This window comes from Macrobrachium nipponense, chromosome 1 (genome assembly GCF_015104395.2).
Source record: "Macrobrachium nipponense isolate FS-2020 chromosome 1, ASM1510439v2, whole genome shotgun sequence".
Taxonomy (NCBI): Eukaryota; Metazoa; Arthropoda; class Malacostraca; order Decapoda; family Palaemonidae; genus Macrobrachium; species Macrobrachium nipponense.
Window position 1 is genome coordinate 29375966 of NC_087200.1, and position 25376 is coordinate 29401341.

The following is a 25376-nucleotide window of genomic DNA, read 5'->3' on the forward strand; positions in this document are numbered from 1 at the left end:
ATATATACTATATATATAGATATGTAACAAATATATATAGATATGATATATAATATATATATTAGAGTTATACCTATTATATATACAATCAATAATATATTATATATATATAATATATATTATAGGTATTATTTTTATATTTATTATTATATATTCTCTATATATATATATATAGATATATCTATATAATTATATATATAATATAATATATATATTATATATTATATATTATATATTATAATATTATATACTTATATAAGTAATTATATTATATATTTATTATTTTATATATAATATTGTATATATATTAATTATATATATATTATATATGATATATATATTATATATATATATATATACAGTGTTCCCTCCGTATTCGCGGGGAATGTGTACCAGACACCCCCGCGAATAGTGAAAACCACCACTAAAAATGCTTATAACTGCCTATCTTGAAAGTTCAGACACCAAATGTATACCTTTAATAACATCCTACTTCAAATATACCTAAAATTACTAACCTTATACTGCATTAATCTTTGAGGTTATATTATTAATATAATTTTAAAGTCATCTTAAACATTTTACCATTAAAAATATATACCTACAGCAAATAACAGAGAGAGAGAGAGAGAGAGAGAGAGAGAGAGAGAGAGAGAGAGAGAGAGAGAGAGAGAGAGAGAGATAGAGACCATGAATGGCAACATCATATATTTGACCTCAAGAGTGAAATTATGAATTATTTCTGAGACAGAGAGAATAATAATGGAGAGAGAGAGAGAGAGAGAGAGAGAGAGAGAGAATAACTCCTAGACTCCGCTTCCTCCCCTCCACCAATTCGTATATCAAACTCATTTACTCCCCCGCCCATGTTCCTCCAATGGATAAAAAGACTGGGAAAATCGTACGTGAATCATCAATCTTATTAATATTTGAAAATTAGTTTATAAGGTAATTATTTATTACACTTTACAAAAACAAATAAAATAAACATACGTGAGAGAGAGAGAGAGAGACGAGAGAGAGAGGTGAGAGAGGAGAGAGAGAGTTATTGTTACTGTTTAATCTCATTAAACGTAATATATTAGTAAACTAGTACTGTATATTATTATTTTACCATAAAATGTAGTAATGTCCTTAAATATAATTATACATACACTTCCAGCCCAAAACAGAGGGCGAGAGTTACCACTAGCGCATGCTAGTATCTCGTGTGGCGAGAGAGAGAGGGAGAGAGAGAGAGAGAGAGAGAGAGAGAGAGAGAGAGAGAGTTTTGTCCTTATTTAAAGAGTGAAATGGATAGATTATTGTACTTCTTCAAAATACTATCCACCTGGTGAATTTTGAGATTAGTTATATTAATTATTATTATTATTATTATTATATTATTATTATTTATTATTATTATTTTATTATTATTATTGCGAAAAAATATTAATAAAACATACAAATAGTACCACTAGAAATTATCTGATATTCAGCGAAAGAAAGAAAGCGAGATGGAATTTCAATGATCCGTAGATGGCAACACTCGATCCCCACTGGATTTGACAGTTGGAACAGCCAACAAGCTGGCTACGTGTTCAAAAACAACACACGGGGTTAAATGGCGATTTCTTTTATTCTTACATAATTCTTTTTATTATAAACTAAAATCTTGCTAATTTACTTTAGTATTTTCTTTAATGAATATATTATTGCTGTTTACATGAAATATTGATATTTGAAAATTAGTAAATCATCATCCAAAAAACAAAACATACATAGTTTTAAGAGAGAGAGAGAGAAGGAAGAAGAACGAGAGAGAGAGAGAGAGAGAGAGGAGAGAGAGAGAGAGAGATTATCGTAGTATTTGTAAAATACTTTCACATATGATTTTTGTAATTACAGTTATTATTATTATTATTATTATTATTATTATTATAATTATTATTATTATTATTTGAAAATATTAATAAACATATTACCGCATATATGTACCATAAAAATCTCTCATCTCAGTAAGAGAGAGAGAGAGAGAGAGAGAGAGAGAGAGAGAGAGAGAGAGAGAGAGAGAGAGAGAGAGAGAGGTGGAAATTTCATGAGCACTTGATGGCAGCAACAAATCATAAATAATTGATAAATTGTATATCTTAGCAATGAACTCTGGAATAAATTAAAAACTAAAGATTTCCAACCTCTGGTGTGTTTGACATCATATGACAGACCATGCAGTTTGCCTACCCTTTTCAACAATCCTAGGGCTAACAAGAGGAGAGCTTTAAGGGTCAAGTTTCTATTTGTACCCTGTCGCAAAGGCTCACAGGGGCTCTGGCAAAGCTAGACAATACCACAGTCAAATACCAGCTAGGAGATTTGAGCTCTGCAGGGGAACAGGACTGCTCAAAACTCTTAATTAATCAACATAGATATTTCCCATAAAGCAGAAATATCCAAGTCTCATCATTGAGCACCAGAGCTAGTGCAGCCCTATAACCCTTTATGGCTGACACAGAAAGATGTTTTTCTGTGATCAGGAACACCAAAAAATCAGCTGTTTGCTGAACAGCAGATCTGAATTGAGAAATACCCTGTCTACGGCACCAATCACGGTAAACTGAGCACTTTCCCTGGTACAAGCAAGTCGATGACTTTCTGATATCTCCTGACATCTGAGACACTGCTTTTTGAGAAAACCTCTCACTCGCATGAGATACTTGAAAGTCTCCACCCGTGAAGAGATAGGGACTGGACTGAGGTTGTGCCTGGGAGGAAGCCCTCTCAAAACTTCTACTAGCAAAGATAACAGGCCCAGAAACCATTCAACCTGCGGCCACAAAGGAGTGACCAGAATCATCCTGAGAATCTGGGACCTCATCACCTTGTTCAGGACCTGACAGATCAGGCAAAATGGAGGAGAAGCATTTATGTGCAACTTGTCCCATGGATATTGCAGGGCATCCTCTGCCACTGCATCTGTGTCTGGAACTACTGAACATTATATCTCCAGTTTTCTGTTGTACATTTTTGAGAAGACATCTATCCCTGGTCTTCCCCATAAGATAAACAGTCTGTCTGCCACCTCCTGATGCAAGGACCATTCTGTTCCCAGAATCTGTTCCTGACAGCTTAACTTGTCTGTGACTACATTCTTCTTTCCTGGAATGCACCAGGCTCTGATCTCTACTGAGTTGTCCATAGCCCATTGATGCAGCTGAACTGTCATAAGATGTAGATGTCAAGATATCAGACCCCCTTGTTTGTTTACATAAGCTACTACAATACTGTGGTGCTGTCCGACATCAACATTATGGAGTGTCTCTTTGCCCTCTCCTGAAACTCCTGAAGAGCTAGTAAAGTTGCCTTCAGCTCCAACACATTTATGATGAGCTGTTTGTCCTGCTGACTCGAATTTCCTGAAATCATCAGATCCTCCAGATGCACGCCCCAACCTTCTACCAATGCATCCACGAACGGAAGAAAGATCTGGAGAGGATTCTTGAAGAGACACCCTTACTGTCAGATTGCTATTGTCCATCCACCACAGCGGATCATTTCTCACCTCTGTCGACAGAGGGATCTGTATGTAAGGATGATCTTTTGCTGGAGACCAAAACTCTTTCATCCTCATCCTCCATTGTAATGATCATAGATGTAACCTTCCGTGAGGAACCAGCTTCTCTAGTGAAGTTAGTATGCCCAGAACTACTTGCCACTGCTTTTCTGGTTGTGTTTCTCCTTGACAGAAAGGAATTCACCACATTTTTGCACTTCTATATTCTCTGATCTGATGGAAAGGCTTTGGCCTCTACTGTATGTATAATCATCCCTAAATACAGAATCCTTTGACTGGGATCTAGATCCGGCTTCTCCAGATTTATCACAATACATAAACTGTTACAAAATTGAAGAAGTCGTTCTCTGCCCCAAAGGAACTTCTCTCAGGACTTTGCTAGGACCGGCCAATCGTGTAAGTACCTTAGCAATCTGATCCCCTGAACATGGGCTCATGTCAACAAGAGAGTAAACACTCTTGTAACCACTTGAGGGGACATTATCAGTCCGAAACACAGTACCCTGAATTGAAACACCTTCTCTGCAAGACTAAATCGAAGAACTTCCTGGAAGAATGATGGCTCAGAATCTGGAAGTATGCACCCTTCAAGTCTATAATCAGCATAAAATCCACGTCTCTGAAGGCTGCTAAGATTGTCCTTGGAGTTTCCATTTTGAAATAAGTCTCCCTAATGAAGAGATACAAAGTTGACAGGTCTATCACAGTCCTCCAATCACAATTGGCCTTGGGAACAAAGAAAATACAGCTGAAGAATTTCCTCGAAGGGATCGATACTTGCTTCACTGCTCCCGTCTCCATCATTTTCCTCATAAATCCAGAGAATGCCTGCCATCTTCATATGAACATTTGGCCTAAATTGATGATTTGTAAAGCCTCTATACAGTACTATATATATATATCCTACCACATTGTAATACAATCCATTTTATGTAAAGAAATAAATACGAAAACTATACAATTACAATAAAAAAGAAACTTGATTAATATCTGACCAAATGATATTCTCCTTCATTTAGGTTTTGACTACATTCTTATCTCTAAATAGACAATTAGTATAAATTAGAACTACAACTTACACATTTAGCTGAGCTGACCGGGAATCTTGAGAAGTTTCCCCTTTACCTACAGATAAAACTCTCTCTTGGAGCAATTCGTAAACAAAGTCTATCTCCTCATAAGATAGGTATAAAATGACCTGGACTGCAGTGTCCATTGCAGTTACCAAGTTGTTCATGGGTGAAGACAATTCATCCAAAGCAGAGAAAAGTTTTTCCTGTAAAGAAAGTTGTTTAAACAATGCCGAAACAAATTCTTAGCTCTTGAGCTTTACTAATGAATTGGGAAGATTATCTTATAAATGAGTGACGAAAAACAGACTGAGATGTCACACTGAGATCATTTGAACATGTAATGGACAGAAGAGAAGAACAGTCACACAGAAAAGTAATAATGAAAGTACGTAGCAGAAAGAAGACCATTGTTAAGGAACAAATTATTTGGAGAAAGGACACAGCTGAAGATTTGGATCAGATTGAAATTCCATCAGCAAAACTTGATTTTAAAATGTTAATGATTAAAATGATATTCATTGGAACACTGATATCTCAACTGATGGTTCTGATCCAAAACAAAGCCAAATACAATGATTGCAGATTTAGTACAATAACAGTACATACGTATTTAAAACAATGAAAATGTGTGAGCAATTACAAAAACATATTCTGTTTACAGGTTTACAAATAAAACTGCATATTCTTATGTTCAATCTGATGATATAGCAATAAAACTACTAGTGATTGAACTAACCGAACTTGAGTGGAACAAGAGATTTTTTCTTAACATCTTATACAATATAAAGAAAAACACCATTAAACCAAAAAAATTATGCTGAAAAGTAAGAGTCAAAAGAAAAGGCAAAAACTAAATCTCACAAACCTTTAATTCCTCAACATTGTCTCCTCTTCTTTGAGCTCCCAACAACTTCTCTTCAAAATGAAAGTAACGGTTTGGGCCTTCCTGCCATGCACACAGTGAGAAAATTAACTCATTAATAAGAATACAAATGTAACATATTAAGTATATGATTAACATATCCTTCATACATTAAAATCATATATGTAAAGCATAAACATTTAAGATCATAGCTTCAAATTTGGACTCTTACATCTTGGCGGTGCATCGAATCCCCTTGATAGTGCAATGAATGTATCTGTCTTGTTGCATGGTCAACAGAGATCTTGTTCTGGATGACACTCACTGCTCTTAGCTGCAATGTCTGCAGTAACAGAAAGAACCAACAAGTTACAAAATTATCTTATTGCCATTATTATACATATAACTGCAGTATTAATATTATATTATACATAATGATCACACCTTAAAGAACATGCAATAAGGCTATGTATAAACTAAAGAACCAAAGGAAGAATATGAAGAAAACATCCCACTTAAACGTCTGTGAAAACATATAAGGTTTACAGCATACGACTAATGATTACAAGAAACAAATTATTTACTAATAAAGAATTACAATTCCTTCAACAGACAGCAAAATTTTCATAAAGAATTAATATAGCTACAGTAGGTTGGCCAGGGTCTGAATGGTAGTAGCTAGTATGTACAGTAGTACCTCGAGATACAAAATTAATCCGTTCCGAAGCGCCCTTCGTATCATGAGGTTTTCGTGTCTTGGACCATATTTTACATGTAAATTGGCTAATCCGTTCCAAGCCTTCCAAAAACACCCCAGTAAATTTCATAATAAAGCTAAATTAACCTATAAACAATGAAATACTACAACAATTTGGACCATTCAATACCTAAATTAACCCTTAAACGCCGACTGGACGTATTTTACGTCGACATTTGTGCTCTCGAGTGCCGACTGGACGTAGTTTACGTCGACATACAAAAGTTTTTTTTTTTTTTTAAAAATTCGCGGAAAAATACTTTTAGGCCTACCAGCCGAAAACTCTTGAATCACGCCGCCTTGGGGGATGCTGGGAGTGATCACGGATCAAGGTGTTGTTTTGTTTACAATCGTTACGCAGGCGCGCAAGCGCGAATTTCTTTCTTGCCGCACTAAAAAGTATCTGAGACACATCTCGGAAATTATTTCGTCACTTTGACATAATTTGTTTACCATTTTAAATTAGCCGTTACATGGAGTATTATATATGAAAATGTGCGCATTTTTATGTAAAATACAACAAAAAAATACTCATGATTGTAGCTTTTATCAGTTTTGAGATATTTTCATATAAATAACGATAAGTGCCAAAATTTCAACATTTGGTCAACTTTGACTCTACCGAAATGGTCGAAAAAACGCAATTGTAACGCTAAAACTCTTATATTTTAGTAATATTCAATCTTTTACCTTAATTTTGCAACTAATTGGAAGTTCTCTAGCACAATATTTCGATTTATGGTGAATTTATGAAAAATCTTTTTTTCCTTACGTCCGCGCGGTAACTCTTCCGAAAAAAATCATACATGCAATTGTGGTAATGTTTGCACCATTTTAAATAGCCGTTACATAAAGTTTTATATATGAAAATGTGCGAAATTTCATGCGCAATACAACTAAAACAACCCATGTTGTAGCTTTTATCAATTTTGAATATTTCATATAAAAAACAATGGATAAGTGACAAATTTTCAACCTTCGGAGTCAACTTGGACTCTACCGAAATGGTCAAAAAACGCAATTTTAAGCTAAAAACGCTTATATTCTAGTAATATTCAAGCATTTACCTTCATTTTGCAACAAATGGAAGTCTCTAGCACAATATTTCGATTTATGGTGAATTTATGAAAAAATAACATTTTCTTTACGTCCGCGCGGTAACTCTTCCGAAAAAATCATACGTTGCGATTGTAGTAATGTTTGACCATTTTAAATTGGCCATTACATAAAGTTTTATATATGAAAATGTGCGCAATTTCATGTATAATACAACAAAAAATAGTTGAAGGTTGTAGCTTTTCTCATTTTGAAATATTTGCATATAAATCACGATAAAAGTAGAAAAAAAACCCACGTTCGGTCAAATTTGACTACCGAAATGGTCGAAAAAAACGCAATTGTAAGATAAAACTCTTACAGTCTAGTAATATTCAGTCATTTATCTTCATCGTGAAACAAATTCGAAGTCTTCTAGCACAATATTTAAATTTATGGTGAATTTTTAAAAAAACTTTCCTTCCCTCCGCGCGGCGGATTCCCGCCACAAATCTCCGAAATGCGTAAGTCCCATTCTCGGAATATTTGCTCCGTTTCATATTAGGCATTTCATAGAGTTTTATATATGAAAAAATGTGCGCAATTTCATGTAGATTAAAACGAAAAATAAAATTTGAAGGTTGTAGCTTTTCTTATTTCCGAAATAATTGCATATAAAAATATATATATAAAAAAAATTCGACATTCGGTCAATTTTAACTCGTCAGATATGGTCAAAAACTGCATTTGTAAGCTAATATTCTTACAGTATAGTAATATTCAATCATTTGTCTTCATTTTGGAAGAAATTGGAAGTCTCTAGGACAATATGTAGATTTATGGTGAATTTTTGAAAAAAATATTTGTTTATGTCAGTGCGTTACGAATTCATGCATTATTTTGTGATATATGGTTTTCTCTGTGCTTTTACTTGTTTACAATGTGTTATATACCAAAAATGATCGCAATTTAGTGTAAATTACAACGAAAAAAAAGTAACTTGTTACCTTTCTTTAACCGTTTTGCGCACAGCGCGATTTGAATACAATTATATATGAAATTTTGTTTTGTTTTTTGCACTATCATATATCGCATTATTTATATAGATAATGATATATTTTTTTTCATTTCTAATGGTTGCATACTAAACTTCAGGCAATGACAAAAAACATGAGTCAAAAATGAACTCTTAATCTTGAAAACTAAGCGCGCTGTGATTTTATGAAAAAAATATTTTTTCCGCTTCTGCGCTCACTCTGAAACGTCTCCGGCACACGGGAGACATTTTTTTTTTTACCACTTCGGCGTTTAAGGGTTAACAACAAAATGCAAAATAACCTGTAAATAAAGTGTATTAGTGTACACAGTATACAAGAAATACTGTACGTAAAATGTGGAAGCTTACCTTTCGAGTGAGGCTATCTCTAAAAGTGGCAGCAGCAGAGGAGGAGGAGGACAAACGGCAGATACGTACGTACGTACGTACACTTAACTTTACGAAAACATAAAAAAAATGTAATGAAAACATACATAAACTAAAATTTACAAAACACATTAACAAAACTGTAACACTTAACTTTACAAAAAGCTAAAAATAATTTTTTTTTTCTTTTTTTGATTTTGAACTTTTTTTTTACTTTTACGTAGGCTTTTTTTTTTTACAGAATTTCAACTTCATCACCACTTTCAACGTTCTGTTTATCACTTGGTTCTTCCTTTTTGCTTTCAACTTTCTGTTTTTCATCATTTGGTTCTTCCTTTTTGCTTTCAACTTTGTTTTTTATCACTAGGTTCTTCCTTTTTGCTTACTTCTGCTAATGCTAAAGGCCTCTTTAAAAAATAACGATCCAAGGAAGATTGCTTCTGCCTACTTTTCACAATGTTCCTGAAACGACTCAGGCAAACGTCATCGAACTGCGCAAGCATACGACCTGTGTGAGCCTTTTCGGGGTGTCTTTTTTCGATAAACGATTGCACTTTATGAAAAGCGGCTAGGACATCCTTAATTTCTGCCGTTGTCATAGGGTCCTCCTCCTCTTCCTCGCCACTGCAAGAGAACTCCTCTTGAACAACGTTATGTTGCATGGCCTCCAACTCCTTCAGGTCATCCGTCGTAAGCTCCTCTTGGCGCTCCTCGAGAAGGTCGTTGATGTCGTCCTTGTCGACGACCAGCCCCATGGACTTGCCGAGTGCAACGATCTCGTCAAAACAGTTTCGGGGTCGCCAACTGTTTCGGACTCTGCAGCACCAGCTTCGCCCACGTCGAATCCCTCGAAGTCTCTGGCGGATACGGCATCAGGCCAGAGTTTCCTCCACGAGGAATTCAAGGTTCGCCTCGAAACCTCCTGCCAAGCTTGGTCGATGAGTTGGATACAAATGACGATGTCGAAATGTTCCTTCCAAAATTGACGTAAGGTGAGGTTTGTGGTATCGGTGATGTCGAAACATCTCTTGAAAAGATGTTTCGTGTACAGCTTCTTAAAGTTCGCTATCACTTGCTGGTCCATGGGCTGGAGGAGAGGGGTGGTGTTGGGCGGAAGAAAAAGAATCTTGACGAAGGAATACTCCGCTAGGATATCTTCCTTGAGGCCAGGAGGGTGAGCAGGGGCATTGTCCAACACAAGCAGATATTTCAGGGGGCAGCGCTTCTCTTCCAAAAATTTCTTCACTGTTGGGCCGAAACACAGATTTACCCACTTGGTGAACAAAAGTCTTGTTACCCAGGCTTTCGCATTAGCCCTCCACATCACTGGAAGCTTCTCCTTAAGCACTTTGTGGGCCTTGAAGGCTCGAGGAGTCTCGGAATGATACACCAGTAGGGGCTTCACCTTGCAATCCCCACTGGCATTCGAACAAAGTGCGAGCGTAAGCCTGTCTTTCATAGGCTTGTACCCGGGTAGCTTCTTCTCTTCCTCCGTGATGTACGTCCGACGAGGCATTTTTTCCCAAAAAAGGCCAGTCTCATCACAGTTGAAAACCTGCTGAGAACTGTAGCCTTCCTTGGTCATCATCTCGTCGAAAGTCTTCTTAAATGCTTCAGCCGCTTTAGTGTCCGAACTGGCTGCCTCCCCATGACGCACCACCGAATGGATGCAAGTTTGTTTACGAAATTTCTCGAGCCAGCCATGCGAAGCCTTGAACTCTGGGGTTTGCGTTAAAGTCCCTTCCCCTCTGTCGTCTTCCGCCTGCGCAATCAAATCGCCGAAAATAGCGCTGGCCTTGTGGGCGATTGCCGTCTCAGTTACCGTATCGCCAGCGATTTCTTTGTCTTTTATCCAGACAAGAAGCAGCCGTTCCATCTCGTCGTGCACGTGGCTCCTCTTGCTGGACAAAATAGTGATGCCCTTCGACGGTGTAGCTGCTTTGATGGCATCCTTCTGTTTAAGGATGGTGCCTATTGTCGACGGATTACGGCCATATTCCTTGGCGATCACACTCAATCGCATACCAGCTTCATACATCTTGATGATCTCCATCTTTGTCTCCAAAGAAAGCATGCGCTTCTTTCCGTGAATTTCAACTTTCTTGGGACCCATGACTACGTTATCTTGTACGTAATTTACGTGTAAGTACACAAAGTTTTCGCACAACACGATAATACGTATACTGCAACGAAATCACTAACGAATTTACGTTACTAAACAAAATAGTTGGACCGAACGAATACCAAGTGCGTACGATAACGATGCTGGTGCGAAGTGGACGAGGTAGGCACGCCACCACGCATACATACATAGATGCATGATGGGAGGGATGCTGTCCAATAGGAGAGAAGGATCTCATGGTAATGACTAGCATCAGGAACCAATGGGAGAGCAGGAGGATGGTGGCGAGTCTACTAAGATGGCGGCGCGCGAGTTTCAAAATTGTTATCGGTGGTTCGGGGGACTTTCAGAAACCTTTCGTATCTTGAAAACTTTTCATATGTAGAGCCGTTAAATTTTTCGTATTGGCTTTCGTATCTCGAGTTTTTCGTAAGTTGAGCCTTTCGTATCTCGAGGTACCACTGTACTAGTAACAATACCATAAAGATCTTTGTGATACTAATGACTGCATAAGATGTTATAAAAATAATCCACTACCTTAAAGATAAAAGAATTTTGGGTTGGTGACCTTAAATAAGTTCTCTGAGTCTTCAGCTACCTTAAATTACAAATAATACCAATTTTGATTAATGACTCTTATTACGCATTTTATCAAAAGACAGCAGGGGACTGTATGAAAAAAAATAACATAACAATATGTGTTATAAAGGACATATATTTCTGTTTCTTCAGATGTGACAATTATAATAATGACATTTTTAAAATAAAATTAGTTTTATATATACTTACCAAGTAATTACATAGCTAAAAGTGTCTAGTATCAGCAGCTAAAATTTTGAAATTCCCCACCCATTTTTGGGGAAAGAGGGGAACAACTAGCAAAATGGCTTCAATTTCTTTATGCCACTTAATTTGTTCACGTGAGGGGAGGAGGGAGGGCTCTGATCATGTAATTACTTGGTAAGTACATCTAAAACCTAATTTTATTAAAAATATGTCCTTTTTATATACGTAACTTAAATAAACATTTTATTTTTATATAAGTAATTTACAAAGTAGTAATTACATAGTTGATTCCCATACTGATAGGAGGTGGGATGCATGCACATATCTACTCCAAAACATTAAGTATGATAATGAATTGAGAACAGAAAATTGCTAAACGAGCTGCTTCAGGAAGATACTAACCTCTGAATGGTGCTCGTTTATCACATAGTGGTGTGGCAGTAAAACCGAGGGTTGCCTACTATATTACAGTAGGTGCCTTGTAGCAAGGATGATTTGAATTACAATGGCACCTTGAGATAAGAAATTAATCCGTTCCGAGGCGGCTTTCGTATCATGAGCTTTTCGTATCTTGAACCGCATTTTACATGTAAAATGGCTAATCCGTTCCAAGCCCTACAAAAACACCCCAGTAAATCTTATAATAAAGCTAAATTGACCAATAAACAATAAAATACTACAACAATTTGGACCATTCAATACCTAACTTAATACGTACTAGTGCTAATATGTACGTACCTGTAAATAAAAAGTATTAGTGTACATGGTATACAAGAAATACTGTACGTACATACGTACGTATGTAGTAAAATGTGGAACCTTACCTTTAGAGTGAGGCTATCTCCGAAAGTGGTGACAAAGGAGGAGGACAAATGGCAGAAAACTTCTTATATAGTACGTACACTTAACTTTACGAAACACATTAAAAAATGTCAGGAAACATAAACTAAACTTTACGAAACACATTAACAAAACTGTAACACTTAACTTTACAAAAAATGATATTGTTATGATACAATAAAGTTTGTTCATACTTACCTGGCAGATATATATATAGCTGTATTCTCCAAAGTCCGACAGAATTTCAAAACTTACGACACACGCAGTGGTTAGTACCTATTTCCGCCGCTGGGAGGCGGGTATCAGGAACCATTCCCATTTTCTATTCAGATTTTCTAGTGCCACTGTCTCCTGAGGGGAGGTGGGTGGGCACTATGAATATATATATGAACAAACTTTATTGTATCATAACAATATCATTTTGTTCATGAGACTTACCTGTCAGATATATGTATATAGCTGAATCCCACCATTGGAGGTGGGAAGAGACAGAATAGGATTTAGGAAACAAATTACATGATTGACACCTTGGTTCCTTACCTGTTAGCATAGCTGACTTCGTGATTACTGTCACCCAAGTCTGCTTCTGTTTTACTAGAGTTTCCAGCAAGGTAGTGACCTGTATAGCTGGTGAGTTCTAGATGATCTGTCAACGGGGGAGTGACCACAATGTGACTAGACCATATTGACCATACTATGAGGGCAACGAAGCAAAACAACCACCTGACCAAGCCTAACATAAGTTAAGATAGCATAACTTAAGCTAATGACTGGGAAGTCCGCCTCTGGCGGCCGACCCAACGACCATAAAAACACAATAAAATTAAAAAACACTTCCTAACCATTTTCTAAAGGATAGGATGAGTGCTACTTCCTGCCCCCAAAACTGTATCTGCGGAAACGTATGGCCCTAGCGAACAGCAGTTCTCATGTTGTTTTCACCTCTCTCAGGTAGTGTGAAGCGAACACCGAGTTGCTTCGCCAAAAGGTGGTGCCCAGGATGTCACTGAGTGCCATATTCTTCTGAAATGTCACTGAGGTTGCAATCGCCCTCACCTCGTGAGCAATTACTTTTAACAGTTTAAGATCACCATCTAGACAGTTCGAATGAGCCTCCTTAATGGTATTCCTTAAGAAGAACGCCAGTGCGTTCTTCGACATAGGCAAGTCTGGCCTCTTAACCGAACACCACAGATTGTCCGAAGGACCTCAACTTTCCTTCGTTTTATCTAAATAAAATTTGAGCCCTGACAGGGCACAGGACTCTCTCTGGCTCTTGTCCAAGAATTTCCGCCATCCCCTTGATTTCAAAGCTCTTGGGCCAAGGGTTAGACGGGTTCTCATTCTTGGCTAAAAACGTAGGGCTTAAGGAACATACAGCATTATGTCCTTTAAAGCCTATATGTTTGCTGATGGCTTGAACCTCGCTAACTCTCTTCGCCGTAGCCAAAGCGGTTAGGAAAACAGCCTTTCTGGTCACATCCTTCAATGTCGCAGAATGGAGAGGCTCGAATGGACTAGACATCAGGAACTTCAAAACTACGTCCAAGTTCCAGGAAGGCAGCTTTGGCTGAGCCACTTTAGAGGTTTCAAAAGACCTTAAAAGATCGTGAAGGTCTTTGTTGTTTGCTAGATCCAAACCTCTATGTATAAAGACCGCTGACAACATACTTCTATATCCTTTAATAGTTGGGACTGCCAGCGTCTCTTCTTTCCTCAGGTAAAAAAGGAAGTCGGCTATCTTATTCACAGAGGTCGTAGTTGAGGAAATGCCCTTCTTCCTGCACCATCTCCTGAAAACGGCCCACTACGATTGGTACACCATGCTAGAGGAAGCTCTTCTTGCTCTGGCAATAGCACTTGCCACAGATCTTGAAAAACCTCTCGCTCTGGCCAACTTCTCGATAGTCTGAATGCAGTTAGACTCAGAGCGGAGAGGTTTTTGTAGTACCTCTCGAAGTGGGGCTGTCTGAGTAGATCGACTCTCCAAGGCAGTGTCCTTGGGAAGTCCACTAAGAAGGTCATGACCTCAGTGAACCAATCTCTCGAAGGCCAAAACGGGGCGATCAACGTCATCCTCGCTCCTTCTGACGCCGCAAATTTCCTGATTACCTCTTCCAAGATCTTGAACGGGGGAAAGGCATAAACGTCCATCCCTGTCCAATCCCAGAGGAGGGCGTCTACCGCTACTGCTCCTGACATACCTCTTGGTGAAGGGTCCATTCGGTCGGAAGCAGTTGTTGTCACCGACTGAGTAGATCTGCACGGACGTTCTCCACTCCTACAATGAATCTCGTAATAATCGTTACATTCCGTGCCTGGGCCCACAGCAGGATCTCTCTTGCTAGGCCGAACAGGGACCGAGAGTGTGTTCCTCCCTGTTTCTTGAGGTACGCCAGAGCTGTGGTATTGTCCGAGTTGATCTGAACTACTCTGCCTGAAACTTGATCCTCAAAGAATTGGAGTGCCAAACGAATTGCCCCCAATTCTTTGAGATTTATGTGCCAGGATGCCTGTTCCCCTCTCCAGGTGCCTGACACTTCTTTCCCCCCCTAGTGTTGCTCCCCAACCAGACGTGGACGCGTCGGAAAACAACACTAAGTCGGGGCTCTGAGGGCTGAGAGAAACACCTTCTGCCAGCTTTGCGGGGTTGTGCCACCACCTTAGGTGATCCTTGACAGACATAGATCCTGAGAGTCACTTCCAGATCCTCCTTGTTCTCCCAGTTCTCCGCAAGGAAAAACTGGAGAGGTCTGAGAGATGCAGTCTTCCCTGGGAAACAAACTTCTGCAGTGAGGAAATGGTCCCCAGCAGACTCATCCATTCCCTCACGGAGCATGTTTCCTTCCCCAGGAAGGCTGAAACTTTGTCGAAGCAGTGCTGCTGTCGTTCCTGGGACAGAAAAGCTTGAAAAGCCATTGAATCCATCTGAATCCCCAGATACACGATGGACTGAGTAGGGATCAGATGGGACTTTTCGAAGTTCACAAGAAGTCCTAGGGACTTTGTCAATTCTAGCGTCGTATGAAGGTCCTCCAGACACCTCGACTCCGATGATGCTCGAATGAGCCAATCGTCCAGGTAAAGCGAGACTCTTATCCTTGAAAGGTGAAGCCATCTCGCCACATTCCTCATCAGAACCGTGAAAATCATCGGTGCTGTGCTTAGCCCGAAGCAGAGAGCCCTGAACTGAAAGACCTGCCCCTTCAGGACAAACCTCAGGTACTTCTTTGACTGAGGATGGATAGGGACGTGAAAGTAGGCGTCTTGGAGGTCTAACGAAACCATCCAGTCGCCTGGTCTTAAGGCTCCTAGAACCGACTGAGACGTTTCCATCTTGAATTTTTCTTTCTTTACAAAATGGTTCAGCCTGCTGACGTCCAGGACAGGTCTCCATCCCCCCGACTGCTTCGGCACCAGGAACAACCTGTTGTAGAAACCTGGGGATTCTAAATCTAGGACCTGTTCCACAGCTCTCTTCTCGAGCATTTGTTCGAGCAGATCGAACAGAATCTGCTGCTTCTCTTGATGGTAGGAGGGCGACAGATCCCTGGGTGTCGCGCACAACGGTGGAGGTTCGAGGAATGGGATCTTGTATCCCTTTTCGATGACTTCAAGGGACCAGCTGTCCGTCCCTCTCGCTCTCCAGGCTTTTGCAAAGGAAAGAAGCCTGGCTCCAACTGGTGTCTGAAGGTCCAATGCGTCATTTCTTACCCCTGAGCTTGGAAGGGGCTCTGCCTCTAGGAAGACCTCTTCCTCAAGGAGATGATCTCGAGGAAGCTCCTCCGCGAAAGGGCTTCTGCTTCTTGGAAGCCTGTCCAAGTGGAGTAGTAGAAGGGGCTGCTGGACGTCTGGACGACTGGGCCAGGAGGTCTTGAGTAGCCTTTTTTTGCAGACTGACGGCGAGATCCTTAACCATAGACTGAGGGAACAGATGGCTCAACAGAGGGGCGAACAGCAACTCTGCCCTCTGAGATGGAGAAACCGACTTTGCTGTGAAGTTACAGTACAAGGCCCTCTTCTTCAGAAGCCCCGTACAAAAGTGGGAAGCCAGCTCATCCGAACCTTCCCTGACAGCCTTGTCCATGCACGCCAAAACGCTGGACAGCTCTTCAAGACAAATCGAGTCAGGACTCCGAGACTGCAAGTCCAGGGCTCCCAAACACCAGTCCAGAAAGTTGAAGACCTCCATCGTTCTAAACAGCCCTTTCAGATGATGATCCAGCTCCGAAAGTGTCCACGACACCTTCGCAGAAGAAAGGAGAGACCTCCTTGGAGCGTCCACAAGGCTGGCAAAGTCTCCCTGGGAAGAGGAAGGAACTCTCAAACCAACCTCCTCTCCCGTCTCATACTAAATGCCCGCCTTTCCACTCAACCTCGATATAGGCAGGGCAAAAGAAGTCTTGCCTTGGGCCTTCCTGGAATCCATCCAATCATGGACTTTCTTGAAGGCTCTCTTCGTAGAAAGGGACGTGGACATCTTGACAAACCCTGGCGTTTTCCTCGTCTTCGATGAAGCTAACTGCGAAGGAGGAGAGCGAGGGGCAGAGGGTTGGAACTTGTCTCCAAACAAGTCCCTCAGAAGGCGGGCCAAAACCTGGTAGTCCGAAGATGATGAAGTAGAAGGTTGCTCTTCATCCGCAGGCTCCGATGAACCCAATAACTCTCCCTCTTCAACGGGAGCAACAGAAGAGTCCTTTAACGTGCAAAGAAGTTCTAAGACCTTGAGGCCCAGCTCGCAAAAGGGACCTCCCCTTCGACGAAGTACTCGCAGAACAAGGCCGGGCATCCTTAACGGCAGCCTCTGAAGCGTCTCGAAGAACATCGAAAGGGGCGTCCTGAGGAGCATCCTGACGAGCAGCAGCAGCATGAGAAGCGTCATAGCGAGCAGCCTGAGGAGCGTCATGCTGAGCACCATGTAGAGTGTCACGAAGGGGAGCGTCATGACGAGAAGTTCGGCGATCCCTGCTACGATGAGCCTTACGGTCTAGAGAGTGTCTGGGGTGACGCTCATCGAAACCTCTAGACAAGCGCTGAGGTGGCAAACGAGATCTAGAGGGCGACGAAGCAGAGGAGGGAGACGAACGAGGAGAAGGAGAGGGGGACTGCTTGGACCTCTTGATAGGCAGTCTCGAGTCCTTCCTGCGTCGACGCGGCTCTGCCTCCCTCTCGGCGATAAATAAGGCTAACTGCTGCTGCATAGCAAAGAGAATCCTCTTCGTAGGAGAAGACTCCTTCTCAGGGGAAGGGCTGATCCTGTGGAAAGACGAGGGGCGAGGGAACGCCTTCTTCCTTCTCACAGGAAAAGCGACAGCTCTTTCCCTGGAGTGACTGGGGCGCTCAACAGCTTCATCCTCCGATGACGTCCTGGTCCTCTTCTGCGGCGGGAAAGCGTCAAAACTTTCAGGCGACGACCGAAACGCATCTCGAGAAAGAGGACGTGAAGCGTCCTCCTCTCTGAAGCTTCTCTTAAGAGGGCGAGAGTCCTTCCGAGAGCTCCACCCCTTGCGCAGGGAGAACGCCTCGGAGGACGAGAAGCAATCCTTAAGGATTCGAGCACGATCCTTGGCAGCCTGGGAAGCGTCATCAGGACCTGCCGAAGGGACGCCAGACCGGCGGGGAGCCCCCGTAACCCTCCTTCGGCTTTCGACTTGCCCACTCCCTGAGTCCTGGGAGTCCGACAGAGGTCCAGGCCTAGAGGCATTATAGGGCCGATCTGATGCCCCCTCCACAACACTAGAGGCACTAACACCATCACTGCACTTCACAATACCACTTTGTAGAGTGAGAACTTTCGATTTCAGGTTATGGATGGAATCCATAATTACAGAAAGGGCATTACCTTCCGCAGACACACCCTCAGGGCCCGAAGGCAACACTACAGGGTTAGGGATAACAAAGTCTACAGGAGGGTTAGCAGGTGAAAAATCACTACCCTGACTTCTGCTCGCTGACACACTCCTGGAGGAGGACCTCCTGATCCTGTCACGCTCTAACATACGTACATAGGAATCATACGTCTTCCAACTGGAATCAGGCAAACTCTCACACTCCTTACACCGATCATTAATCAAACATACATGTCCCCTACATCTCGTGCATACCGTGTGAGGGTCTACCGAAGCTTTCGGTAACCTCACCTTACACTCTTCCACACAACATAATCTGAAACTAGCAGAACTAGAACCAGACATCTTATCCAAGAAAAGTCAAAGCAAAATCCAAAACAGTCCACAATAGCGTATGCCTAGCCACAAATTCAAGTAAAAAAACCAAAAGACAATCAGAATACTTAAGTGGCAAAGAAAGTTTACAAAATCCAATGACGGAGGTACTGAAAACAGGTGTTGACAGTACCGGCGACAGAAAAAATCTGAATAGAAAATGGGAATGGTTCCTGATACCCGCCTCCCAGCGGCGGGAATAGGTACTAACCACCTGGCCTCCCACTGCGTGTCGTAAGTTTTGAAATTCTGTCGGCCTTCGGAGAATACAGCTATATATATATTTGACAGGTAAGTCTCATGAACAAAACTTAAAATTAAATTTTTTTTCTTTTTTTGATTTTTAAATTTTTTTTTTTTAACAAAATTTCAATTTCTTCACCACTTTCAACTTTCTGTTTTTTCGTAGTATCAATTGGATCTTCCTTTTTGCTTACTCCTGCTAGTACTAAAGGCCTCTTTAAAAATTAACTATCCAAGGAAGATTGCTTCTGCCTGCTTTTCAAAATGCTCCTGAAATGACTCAGGCAAACGTCATTGAACTGCGCAAGCATACGACCTGTGTAAGCCTTTTCGGGGTGTCTCTTTTCTACAAATGATTGCACCTTATGAAAAGCAGCCAGAACATCCTTAATTTCTGCCGTTGTCATAGGGCTGTCCTTCTCCTCCTCGCCGCTGCTAGAGAACTTTTCTTGAACGACGTTATGTTGCATGGCCTCCAACTCCTTCAGGTCATCCGTCGTAAGCTCCTTTTGGTGCTCCTCGAGAAGGTTATTGATGTCGTCCTCGTCGACGACCAGCCCCATGGACTTGCCGAATACAACAATCTTGTCAAGATCTGGTTGCGAAACAGTTTCAGGACCGTCAACTGTTCCTGAATCTGCAGCACCAGCTTCGCCCACGTCGAATCCCTCGAAGTCTCTGGCGGATACGGCATCAGGCCAGAGTTTCTGCCACGAAGAATTCAAGGTTCCCCTCGAAACCTCCTGCCAAGCTTGATCGATGAGTCAGATGCATATCACAACATCAAAATGCTCCTTCCAAAATTCACGCAAGGTGAGGTTTGTGTATCAGTGATGTCGAAATATCTCTTGAAAAGATGTTTCATATACAGCTTCTTGAAGTTCGATATCACTTGCTGGTCCATGGGGTAGGGGAGTGGGGTGGTGTTGGCAGAAAATAAAGAACCTTGATAAAAGAATACCCCACTAGGATATCTTCCTCGAGGCCAGGAGGGTGAGCAGGGGCATTGTCCAACAACAGCAGACATTTCAGAGGGAGGTGCTTCTCTTCCAAGAATTTCTTCACTGTCAGGCAGAAACACAGATTTACCCACTCGGTGAACAAAAGTCTCGTTACCCAGGCTTTCGCATTAGCCCTCCACATCACCGGAAGCTTCTCCTTTAGCACTTTGTGGGCCTTGAAGGCTCGAGGAGTCTCAGAATGATAGACCAGTAGGGGTTTCACTTGCAATCCCCACTGGCGTTCGAACAAAGTGCGAGCGTAAGCCTATCTTTCATAGGCTTATACCCGGGTAGCTTCTTCTCTTCCTCCGTGATGTACGTCCGACGAGGCATTTTTTTCCAAAAAAGGCCAGTCTCATCACAGTTGAAGACTTGCTGAGAACTGTAGCCTTCCTTGATTGTCATCTCGTCAAATGTTTTAATAAAGGCTTCGGCCGCTTTCGTGTCCGAGCTGGCCGCCTCCCCATGCCGCACCACCAAATGGATGCCAGTCTGTTTACGGAATTTTTTGAACCACCCATGAGAAGTCTTGAACTCTGGGGTTGGCGTCGATGTCCCTTCTCCTCCGTCGTCTTCGGCATGGGCAATCAAATCGCCAAAAATAGCGCTGGCCTTGTGGGAGATAGCCGTCTCGGTTATCGTATCCCCAGCGATTTCTTTGTCTTTTGTCCAGACACGAAGCAGCCGTTCCATCTCGTCATGCACGGGGCTCCTCTTGCTAGACAAAATAGTCACACCCTTGGAAGGTGTAGCTGCTTTGATGGCATCGTTCTGCTTAAGGATGGTGCCTACTGTCGATGGATTTCGGCCATATTCCTTAGCGATCACACTCAATCGCATGCCAGCTTCATACTTTTTTATTATCTCCATTTTTGTCTCCAAAGAAAGCATCCACTTCTTTCCTACTTCAACTTTCTTGGGACCCATGACTACGTATATACTGTACGTAATTAAGTTATGTAGTACGTATACGTATGTAGTAAAGTTCTCACACAACACGATAAAGCAGTACTACAACGAAATCACTAACGAATTTACGTTAATAAACGAAATCGTATAGAACGAACGAATTCTGCGTGCTTACGATACCGATGATGCCGCCGAGTGGTCGAAAAAGCACACTGCTGCGTAGATGCATGATGGGGTCATAGGAGAGATGTTGACTAATAGGAGAGCAGGATCTTTTGGCAATGACTAGCATCAGGAACCAATGGGAGAGCGGGAGGATGGTGGCGAGTCTACTAAGTTGGCGGCGCGCGAGTTTTAAAATTGTTATTGGTGGTCCGGGCAAATCTTGGGATTTTACAGCAACAAACTTTCGTATCTTGAACAATTTTCGTATGTAGAGCAAAAAAACTTTCTATTTGCTTCTGTATCTCAAGTTTTTCGTAAGTTGAGCCTTTCGTATGTCGAGGTACCACTGTACTAACAAAAATGACAAGTTGCCCGTGCTCAGGGAGCAGTACATAACAAGCAACCAGAGAAAATGCAACGTCACTTAATATCACCAAGAGTTAAAAACCACTAACCAACCATAAAATACTGGAGGTTACTCTGGTACACAGTACCCCCAGGACTCCCATAAAATCCAACACCATAATTCAAGGCAAAGAAAGGAAGGAAGGATTGCTTCCAATACTTCCTCCCCCAACATCACGCCAGCCACCGAAAAAGGACCCAATGCACTACAGTTATCGTAAATAATTTAAACTTCCATTAGATAATGTGATGCAAAGACTGACTTAACCTTCATAAGGTCACTTGCAATATTGCAGAGACAAATTACGTCTAAATGCCAAGGATGTGGTTACTGCTCTAATTTCATACGCCTTAACTTTACATAAGGGGAAATTGGCCCCTCCAAGAGAGGTATGAGCTTCTGCAATGACGTCTCTGAGGTCTGGCATCCTTCAACAGTGGGCATGCTGGATTCTTAAGCGAACACCGCAAAGCTGAAGGTCCAACCAAGTATTCCTCCTGTACTGTGAAAGTAAAACTTGAGAGCTCTCACAAGAGCAAGGCCAAGGATTGGAAATTGACTCATTCTTGGCTAGAAATCTCAAGGAAAATGGGCAAACGGCATTTTCTTGAGAGAAGCCCACTTTCTTATTTATAGCATGGATCTTACTTATCCTTTTTGCTATAGCCAAAGTCAACAGAAAAAGTGTCTTCTTTGTTAAATCTCTCTAGAGAGATTGAATGTGTGAACTAGAAAACCACTTCAGTACCACATCAAGGTTCAAAGATACTATTGCCACCTTATGGAGGAGTTATGGAGTTCCATTTGACAACGTCTGTGTATGTGTGTGTGTGTAAGAGAGAGAGAGAGAGAGTAATTGCTGTATGGATCGTTAATGACTGGATTGGCTGTTGGTGAGTTCTGGGCTGTCTGCTGGTGTTGTTGATTGTTAGAGTTCTGGGTTTTTAGCTAGTTTTCAGGCAGTCTTTGGTGAGAGCTGGTGACAGACAGTAGTGCTGGAACATTTTGGAGAAGGTAGTGATATTCAGCTGAGTTGTGTGTTTTTGTTGTTGTTTGGTGTTGTTAAGTTAGTGTTTTTGCTTAGAGTTGTTGTGCCTGTGCTGTTGTGATTATTTTGTGTTGTTTGTCCAGTGGTCTTTTGTTGTGTTGTTGAGTTTTGCTGTTAGGTGTGAGGTTGTGGTTGTGTTTCTTGGTTGGTTGCTGTGTTGTTGGGTTGTGGTTGTGTTCCTTGGTTGTTTGCTGTGTTGTTGAGTTGTGGTTGTGTTCCTTGGTTGTTGTTGTGGTCCTTGGTTGTTGAGTTGTTGGTTGTAGTCCTTGGTTGTTGTTGTTGTTGTTATTGTTGTGTTATTGGGTTGTGGGTTGTGATTCTTGGTTGTTGATATTGTTGGTATCTCTGTGACCTCGATCGGCAGACAGCACAGCATAGCCCCGAGTATCTGGAGTGGTTGGGTAAGTACATGTGTTTTGAGTGTTTTGTGTTTTTTTGTTTTGTGTAGCTATAGGTCAATTGTCCTGCGTGTATTTTGTTGTGTAAAGAGGAAAGTGTGACAGAGGGTGAGTTTGGCAGCTGGACTGATTAGGTATATGTGGGGGCAATTCTGCACCTTGTTTTTTGAGCTTATGATTCCGCCACAACCTCTTTCTGTCCTGTGGTGTCAAACCACATCAAGGTTTGAAGGTACTACTACTGCCACTTATTTCTGTCTCGTGATGTCAAAAGATCTAATAAAATCTGAAAAGTCCTAATTGGTGGATAAATCAACTCCCTTGTGGTTGAAGACAAAACGCAACATTGCTCTATAGCCCTTGATCATCGAAGTAGGCACGCCTCTACCTGTTTTCAAATATAGCAGAAAATCAACTATTTCGGCAAAAGATGTTTGATAAGACAACACTCTATGCTTTCTGCACCATGCTCGAAAGATAGCTCACTTCGCCTGATATACTTTGTCAGAGGACCGAAGTCTGCACATGGCAACAGCTTGTGAAGATCTTGAGGAGCCTTTCTTGCGCAGGAGTTTCCTGATAGTAATAATTACATAGTAAGAATTCTATCTGGGCCAGAGAAGACAAACCCTGATGAAACAGTAAAAAATGGGGTTGTTTGAGAAGACGAGTCTTTTGAGGCAGTAGTCTTGGAAAATCCGCAAGGAGTTCTTTCAGATCTGGGAACCACTCCTTTGCCAGCCAAAAGGGTGCTTCTAGAATCATGGACACATTCTGGTGGCTCTGAAATTTGTTTATTACTTGTCTGATCATACTCAGAGGTGGAGAGGCACAGAGTTGTTTGTCCGACCAGTCATGAAGCATGGCATTTGTTGCTCATGCTAATGGATCTGGGACTGGCAAACAAAGAGAGGCAGATGGTTGTTTCTTGATGTGGCGAACAAGTCCAATATCAGTGTTCCCCATAGCTTCCAGAGATCCAGGCAAACTTGAGGGTTCAGTGTCCATTCTGTCGGCAAGACTTGTTTCTGGTAGCTCAGTTCATCTGCCAGTACACTGAGTTTCCCTTGAATGAATCATGTCAGATGGTTGGTTTGATTTCTATCTGCCCAAAGCAGATCTTTTGTTACCTTCTAAAGGAAGAAAGTGTGTGTTCCCCCTTGGTTCTTTATGTAGGAAAGGGAAGTCGTATTGTCTGAACGTATAGTCACTACCTTGTTGAATACTTCTGGCCTGAAGTACTGAAGTCCTGGATGTACCATTTTAATTCTTTGACATTTATATGCCAATTCTCTTGTTCCTGAGACTACGTACTTCCCCAAGACTTCCTTGTCTCCAAAAATCGCTCACCAAACTAGATTCGACGTATCTGAGTATTAGTCTAGGTTGGAGCTCACTAGAAGGAGGGATTTTCCTTCTGAAATTCTTCGCTCTACACTCCAACGTAGACCTAACTCTATTATGGGAGTCACTGGGAACTCTACAGAATCTAGGAACACCTTCCTGTCCCAATTGATTCTTATAAAATACTGAAGCGGTGTCTGCCCAGGTGAACGAACTGTTCTATTGATGATAATGTCCCTAGGAGACTCATCCACTCACTTGCGGGATACTGATTTAGGAGAAATTTGTTGACTGACTTCAAACACGACTCCATTCTTTTCGGAGATGGAAAACCCGAAAACTCTGAGAGCCTATTATCATCCCCAAATATTGAATCTGTTGAGAACAAATTAGTTGAGATTTCTGACCATTTATCATCAAGGCCAGCTCCTGGGTTAACAGAAGGGTTTTCTGGAGGTCCTCCAAACACTTTGTCTCTGATTAGGCTCAAAGGAGCCAATCTTCGAGGTAGAGGTATTCTTACCCCCACTAAATGCAGCCATTTCATTAAGGAGGCGAGAACTCTTGTAAACACTTGTGGTGTCAATGAAAGACTCAAACACAGTGGAAAACTTTGTTCCCATAGACAAACCTTAGGAATTTCCTTGCTTCCTGGTGTATAGGAACACAGAAATATGGATCCTGCATATCTATGGATGTCATCCAGTCTCCCTGGTAAATGGATGAAACAATGGTACTTTTTGTCTCCATCCTGAATTTTGTGTTCAATACGAAGACATTCAGAGCACTGATGTCTAGGACCAGCCTCCAGCCCCGACACTTTTGGCACCAAAAGTAGGCGGCTGTAGATACCAGGGGAGTTCATGTTCTCTACTATTTATACTGGCCCCTTTCCTATAAGACAAGGCTTCTTCTCAGAGAGCTAAAGCCTTCTATGAGCCTTTGGAGTGAACTGTTAATGCCACTAGAGAGTTGGTTAAAGGTAGCCTTTCTTTAAAGGGAATATTGTAACCTTCTCCAGAACGCTGATGATCCATGGCTCTGCCCCTCTGTCTCTCCACTTCTTCCAAAAACGAAGGAGTCTAGTCCCTACTGGAGTTCAGAGGACAGGATGCTCACTTACGTCCTAAAGATTTAGAAGATTTCTTGATTGCTCTGGAGACAATTCTGCTACCAGATGGAGATTCACA

At 41.5% G+C, this 25376-nt stretch overlaps 1 protein-coding gene across 1 annotated transcript in view; it reads right to left on the reverse strand.

Moving 5' to 3' along the window:
• LOC135219191 (hemolymph clottable protein-like) overlaps positions 1–25376 on the reverse strand; it is a 300161-nt gene that overhangs the window by 200602 nt on the left and 74183 nt on the right. The window contains exons 9-11 of the mRNA XM_064255746.1: positions 5718–5828; positions 5489–5569; positions 4630–4826 (exon numbers count right to left, since the gene is read on the reverse strand). Coding sequence (XP_064111816.1) covers positions 4630–4826; positions 5489–5569; positions 5718–5828 — 389 coding nt within the window. The remainder of the gene's footprint in view (positions 1–4629; positions 4827–5488; positions 5570–5717; positions 5829–25376) is intronic.